The sequence below is a fragment of the Neomonachus schauinslandi genome, chromosome 1 (genome assembly GCF_002201575.2).
Source record: "Neomonachus schauinslandi chromosome 1, ASM220157v2, whole genome shotgun sequence".
Taxonomy (NCBI): domain Eukaryota; kingdom Metazoa; phylum Chordata; class Mammalia; order Carnivora; family Phocidae; genus Neomonachus; species Neomonachus schauinslandi.
This window is the reverse complement of record NC_058403.1, coordinates 138,209,624-138,216,818: the sequence shown is the minus strand read 5'-3', so window position 1 is coordinate 138,216,818 and position 7,195 is coordinate 138,209,624. Positions and strand designations below refer to the sequence as shown.

The following is a 7,195-nucleotide window of genomic DNA, read 5'->3' as shown; positions in this document are numbered from 1 at the left end:
CCGACCCCCCAAATCTCCCACAAGAATCTCTTATGGCCAGCACTAACCAACAACATAAACAGAATTCTAGGAAATGTAGGTCAGCCTAGCCAAGTCGACACCTTAAAAAACCATCCTAGCCTTGCCTTAAATGACCTCCCGTTACTTTTATGTCCTTAACAAAACTTGTAAGGTTCCTTGTGACCTGACTTGCAGCAGATTTTTTGCTTTATCTCCTATTCCTCACCACCACCACCCCCAATCTCAGGCTGTATGTATTTATGTTTAGTACAAATGTTCTAGCTTTTCTAACCTTTCTACACTATTCCTCAAGACTGCAATACTCCTCCTTCCTTCCCTCTCTTCCCCTTAACCTGGCTGAGACCTATGTACCCTTATGGGCTCAGCTTCTTTTAGGAAAACTTCCCCCTGACATATCACTTTATCATCAGTGGCCAGTACAAAACCAGGACCATAGTTAGCACCCAACAAATTTTGGCTGAGTAAATTAATATGTGCCAGTGACAGTTAAAACAGATTATAACTGAATGAACATGGCTGCAGTTTTAGTCATACAGGGGATAAAGTGCCATAGTCCAGGTCAGTAGGCAGACAATATGTCCAGCCTATTAAAACGGGTGGAACACTATTCAGTTCTGCAGAAATATACATGCTCCATTTATCCACTTACTCACTCTATCCCTTTGCTATATAAACCCCATTTCAACACATACTTCTTGCCTTAGTCTGAGTCCCCCACAAAGCAGAGCCTAATGCAAGGAAGTTTGTTGGGGAGGTGATTCCCGGGAACAGGATAAAAGGAAAGGAGGAAAGGGTAGGGGGTAAAAGCCAATAAAGGTTATTGAGCTGGTTAATGCCTTGAGCACTGAAGTTTTATCTGACCAGAAACCCCCTGAGGAACTTCGGAGAACATGAGCTATCCCTCTGAGAGGAGGCTGACACACTTAACCACTAACCCCATCCCTCACTGGTTTTGACTGCTGCTCTAGGGAACTTGTCCCTGTCCCCTTCCCAATACTCCCAGCCAGATGGGGATGAATGAGCTCTCAAAACATCTTCAGACAAAGCCCCAGGGTGGAAAATTAGCGGCACCATCAGCACTGGCAGGGGACATTAGAAGCAGACACAAAAATTATCTACCATAGCTGCAATAAAGGTGGGCTGAGGTGATGTGGCTTAAGTCACCAACAAGTTCCCAAGGACCTTTATCTCCATTAATCACTAGCTGCCACCATAAATAGAAAAAGAGTAAGAAACACCAAACCAATCTTACCTCCTTCTTTCAGAGAACTCACAACTTGGACATTTAGGGAAATTCCACTGATCTACTGCATCTCTGTATAGATAATATGAAGAAAAGAGAGCTAGCTAGATAGAAGGAGTAAAGAGCTCATTGCTGGCTGACTGCTTTATTCAAAGAATGCTGATCACTGAGGCAAACTCCGTTATATTTGTATTCCTTCTCCTTATGTTGTATGGGAATGGCATGCCTGGAGTTGTACAATGCAACAACCTTGCCTAGCACAGAGCAGCTACTCACCAAATGTTTGTGGAAGAGACAAGAGCAGGTGAAACATCAAAGAGCTGTGTGACCTAGGGTATTAGGAAAATAGAGATCAGTGGTTCTCATATGGGGACTGTTTCGCCAGCCAGAAAATACCTGGCAATGTCTAGAGACATTTTGGTTGTCACAACTAGAGAAGACCGTGCTTCTGGAATCTAGTGGGTAAAGATGAGGATGCTGCCAAGCATCCTATAATATATAGGACAGCTCCCCTTACCCCAACAAAGAATTATCCTGTCCAAAATATCAATAGTGGCAGGGCTGAGAAACCCTGACACAGATAAAGGGTATATGGGTATTGATACAGAATGATATATAGATTGATACATATTGATATATTTATATAAACATTTTACTTCTCCACTTAATATAGTTCATAATATTTTTTAAATATCAATGTTTAATTACAAATGATTTGTCCTACATGCCAGCAATACAAAGTGTTGCATTAGTACCACCAAAACCAAAGGAATTGGTGAGTCCAATAGGTCTTTTCTCAATTTTCCATTCCTGTGCCTTTAGTGGAACATAATTGAGATCAAATTCTGGTTCTGTACAATCCAGGTTTAAAGTAGGTGGTAGTTTTTGATAATAACAAGCCAAAGCAGTAAAAGCTGCCTCAACCGCCCCTGCAGCTCCCAAGAGATGTCCCGTGGCTCCCTTAGTTGAAGAAACTGCAAGGGCAGGTGCATGGTCTTTGAAAAGATGTTTGATAGCTTTGTTTTCAGCAGCATCTCCCAATGGGGTGGAAGTAGCATGTGCGTTGACATAGGATATCTCTTCAGGTTGCACACCTGCATCTTTTACAGCTGCAGCCATACATCTAATAAAATAAGGAAAGAAATTTACCAGAACTAAGTTTAATTCGAACACAGGAGTCCTTATATGGCTTATGAGAAAGAAATAAACATATATGCTGGATGAAGAGACTCCTTTCCTCTAATAACAGAACCCCAACTTGGATTACCATAGGAGTTAGAATGCCACCTGCACAGGAATAATGAGTCACCCCCAGTACCCTGGACTGATTCAACACCATGAGATAAATACACAGGCCTATGGGTTTTATAATCTCTAACAAAATGTATTTCCATTTATTTGAACTGATATTTTTCCCTGGGGAAAAACCATGTTGACTCAAGCCTAGAATAGTTTTTCTTCTAAGAATTTTTTATCAGTGGGGTGTGTATTGTGTGTGTGTGTGTGTGTGTGTAGTGATTCTAAATGTGGAGAAAAATTTTATAACCGTGTTTTAATTTTTTCTCACATTTAAATATAAAACTTGGCATACTTCCCAATAATCTAAAGATGTCTGCACCATTACTTTGGTGCTTCAAATAACCTTTCAAAATTCTATTTAGGCTTTAAGAATTCTAAATCAATGAAGTACAACGCCAAGCCAAAAAACAAACAAATCCAAAAATAAAACATTGCTCTGGAAGAATCTTCGAAAACATCATGAATGTCAACACCTTCTGTTTTAGTTCCTGATCTCTGGGTTGCATATATTTCCTTAAGAGGCAGCTCAGGGTATAATTTGAAGTGTGATGAAGGGTTTCACCTAAATATAACTAGTTCTTCATGTAGCTGGCTACTTTGTTTGACACTTCTAGCACCAGCAATTATTTACTAAAACTCAAAAGCATAATTCAGGGGCCAGTAAAGTATGGCCCTGGCCACATGCCTGTTTTTACAAACACAGTTGACCCCTGAATAATATGGGTTTGAACTGTGTGGGTCCACTTACATGTGGATTTTTTACACTACTGTACTGTAAATGTATTTTCTCCTCCTTATGATTTTCTAAATAACATTTTCTTTTCTCTAGCTTATCTTTTGTAAGAAAACAGTATATAATACATGCACAAAATACGTGTACGTTGACTATGTTATCGGGAAGGCTTTTTGTCAACAATAGCCTATTAGTAGTTAAGTTTTGGAGGAGTCAAAAGTTACACATGGATTTTTGACTGCACGGTGGGCCAGTGCCCCTGACCCCTGCATTGTTCAAAGGTCAACTGTACTTTCACTGGAGTACATCCATTCATTTTGTATTGTCTATGGCTGCTTTCACACTAGAAGACATATTTGAATAATTGTGACAGAGACCCTATGGCCCACAAAGCTGAAAATACTATTTGTCCCTTTACAGAAAAGGTTTGCCAACCCTTGGTCAAGTTAACTGGTTAAAACATAGTATGATCGGGCGCCTGGGTGGCTTGGTTGGTTAAGTGACTGCCTTGGCTCAGGTCATGATCTCAGGGTCCTGGGATCGAGTCCTGCATCGGGCTCCCTGCTCAGCAGGGAGCCTGCTTCTCCCTCTCCCTCTCCCTGCTATTCCACCTGCTTGTTCTCTCTCTCTCGCTCTCTGTTCAAATAAATAAATAAGAATTATTTAGGGTCGCCTGGGTAGCTCAGTCGTTAAGCGTCTGCCTTCGGCTGAGGTTATGATCCCAGGGTCCTGGGATCAAGCCCTGTATCGGGCTCCCTGCTCAGTGGGAAGCCTGCTTCTCCCTCTCCCACACCCCCTGCTTATATTCCCTCTCTCTCTGATTCTCTCTCTCTGTCAAGTAAATAAATCTTTAAAAAAAAAAAAAAGAATTATTTAAAAAAACAAAAAACATGATATGATCTAAGCAAGCTAACCTATTAGCTAACACATTAACAGAGATTTTTTTTTTTTTTTTTTAACTATCTCTTCTGCAATATCAACTTGCTTTTCAAATTGTGGTCCTCAGACCAGCAGCATCAGCATCATGGGAGCTTGTTAGAAAGGCAGAATCTCTAGCACCACCCCAGGCCTAGAGTCAGAATCCCTGGTTAGTGAAAAGTTAGAAAGTACTGATTTAATAACAGCAGAACCCTGTTGAAATGGCACAGAGACCAGACACAACTAGAAGGGTTGACTTTACTGTCTGAGTCTGATGAAGGGCCAAAGAGGAGGACTGTGGGAACGAGCACTCTGACAGTTGTTAAGCACAGCTGGAAGTATGAAAAATTGGCAAAGACACACATGGCCCTCTTCACAACTTTACAGGCCTTAACTAAAATCCAATGTCTGTTAAGGATGTTCAAATGGTTTCAAATCTTTCAAACATGTTAAAGCAAAGAATTCAAAACCATTTTGTCTAGTCTAAAATGGAAAAACATCAAAGATACTGTACACCAAGGGCAGATACTACTATACTGGACTCCCCAATTTGAAAGTCTAATAAAATGTCTTATTTGAAGAAATATTTTAAATAGAACAAGTCTTGGGGCACCTGGGTGGCACAGCTGGTTGAACGGCCCTTGGTTGAGTGGATCCTGGTTTCGGCTCAGGTTGTGATCTTGGGGTCCTGGGATCATGGGATTGGCGTGGACTCTGCTTGGGATTCTCTCTCCTCTCCCTCTGCTCCTCCCCCACACATGCTCTCTCTCTCTCTCTCTCAAATAGGTAAATAAATCTTTTAAAAACAAAACAAAACAAGTCTTTACCTTAAGGCACCTTCTCCTTCAGGGTCAGGCGCAGTTATGTGACCAGCATCACCTGAGAGTCCATAGCCCAAAACTTCTGCATAGAGCCGGGCCCCTCGTTGAACAGCATGATCATATTCTTCCAGCACCAGCACAGCTGCACCTTCTCCCATTACAAAACCATCTCTCTTTGGATGAAATGGTCGACATGCCAACTTAGGATCAGGGTTTGTGCTCAGAGCACGGGCTCTGGAAAACCCAGCAAGAGATAAAGGACTAATGCAAGAATCTGTACCTCCAGCCACCATCACATCAGCATCACCATGGGCTATAAATCTAAAGGAGTCTCCCACAGCATGAGCTCCTGTGGTACAGGCTGTAGACACTGCATGATTGGGGCCCTTGAGTTTATATCGAATGCTGACCTGGCCTGCTGCCATATTGACCAGAATCTTAGGGACAAAGAATGGGCTGACTTTACTATAACCTTTTGTCTGAAACATCAAAGCAGTTTCAGAAACAACTTCAAGAGGAACCATTCCCATGCCAATTGCAACTCCGGTAGCCATTTGATCAGCTTCTGATTGAGGGTGCCAGCCAGAATCTTTCATGGCTAACTCTGCAGCCCCAATGGCCATAATGGTGGGAGAAGACATGGACTTGATATCAGATTTGGACACAAAGTTTTGTTCATTGAACTGACCTTCATCACAACCTCTTGGCACAAAAGCAGCAACACTGCAAGGGATATTCTTATACTCCTCACCGACCAGTGAAATAATTCCACTCTCTCCTCGGATAAGACGATCCCAGACCAGCTGAGTTCCAACACCCAGAGGAGTCACTAAGCCAATGCCTGTAATGACGACCCGCCTACAAAATTTGAACGTTGGCACAGTTCCGAAAAACCTTCTACTTCCTAATAATCGCTGGCATAATCTTGAATATAGATGAGTGCTTGTAATTTTTAATAAATTTTGCAAGCAGTTTGACAACATGGTTGAGATTCAGATGATCAGAAACACATTCCTGTAACAGATCACAACACGTTCAGGAGGTAATCACTGTCGTTTAAATAGCTTATAGGCCTAAGAAACAATAGCCGAAAACTTCTTTCAGGGGCTCGGTGTGAGCTGTTAACGAACACAAGGAAAATAACGTTAACATCACTTTAATTTATACTTATCGTCAAACCAACTGTTTGGAGTTCCCTTTTTAGACTGTAAGTACCCTCAGACATTCCAAGACAAAGAGGTGAAATGATGATTCATTCAATTCACCACAATAGAATTACACCATGAAAAACATAAAGGCACTCCCAGCTTTTTATGGACTGCAGAAAGCATCCTTTATCAGGATTACTGAGGCCTTAGGCTAAGTAGTATTTCTGGTGCCAATGACACAAAAAACACTTCAGGGCCTATTCTTTGAGGTAGAGGTAAGTGAACGTTATTGATCTTCAAAACGTGGAGATAATTAGGGTTTTAACCCAGGGGCGGGGTTTGGGAGTGAGGGGGCGTGGCCAACTCCCCACACCGCCTCCCAAGCACCACACCCCCCACCCCCCTCCACCCCCGAAGAAAGCACGCCGAGAGGAAAAGAAACCAGGCCCAGGTCATCAGACTCCCCTTCTCCGATCCAACCCCCACCCGATCTGGCGGTGGAGGAGCGGAAGGAGAAGCGTAGCCAGCAGCTGATACCTTCACCAGGCCTCGGGCCGCCCGCGCAGCCGCCGTCTGCACACGCACGTCCGCTCATGCGCGCGCGCACGCACGCGTTACGTCTGAGCCGGGTGCGGCCGGTGGCCCTTCCTTCGCGTCACCTTGGTAGAGGTCAGACCGCGGGAGACTGTGAGGCTCAGGTTGCACGGGAGGAAACGGCCCTCGTGCGACTTCAGTGACGATGATAATCAAGAACGTGCACAGGACGGAGGAGATAGTTTTTTTGCCCATCAGTAAAGGATTTTGGGGGGGAGGTAAGGGGGTAATGATGTCCAAATATTTCCATCTGCTGGGAGAAGGGACGGTGTCATATTCTACTGAAATCCTTGGGAAGAATTAAGGAAATTACTGTAGCCTTAAAGTTATTACTGTACCTCCCAAAGTTGTTTATAATAGTAAAGTAGAACTAACCAAAGTGCCCAACATCAGGAAATGGGTTATTTTGTAGTACAAC

At 43.0% G+C, this 7,195-nt stretch overlaps 1 protein-coding gene across 2 annotated transcripts; it reads right to left on the bottom strand.

Moving 5' to 3' along the window:
- Positions 1-1,894: 1,894 nt before the first annotated feature.
- Positions 1,895-6,775, bottom strand: OXSM (3-oxoacyl-ACP synthase, mitochondrial). Of its 2 annotated transcripts, none has more exons than XM_021678810.1 (3): positions 6,721-6,775; positions 5,042-6,153; positions 1,895-2,387 (listed from the first exon to the last, which is right to left on the bottom strand). In XM_021678810.1, exons 2-3 carry the CDS (start codon positions 6,016-6,018, stop codon positions 1,985-1,987), a joined length of 1,380 nt encoding a protein of 459 aa, XP_021534485.1. In that variant the 5' UTR covers positions 6,019-6,153; positions 6,721-6,775; the 3' UTR covers positions 1,895-1,984. The 2 variants fall into 2 exon arrangements, with proteins under 2 accessions (XP_021534485.1, XP_044771716.1); XM_044915781.1 differs by lacking the exon at positions 6,721-6,775 and having other exon boundaries at positions 1,901-2,387; positions 5,042-5,093; positions 5,343-6,080.
- Positions 6,776-7,195: the final 420 nt, after the last annotated feature.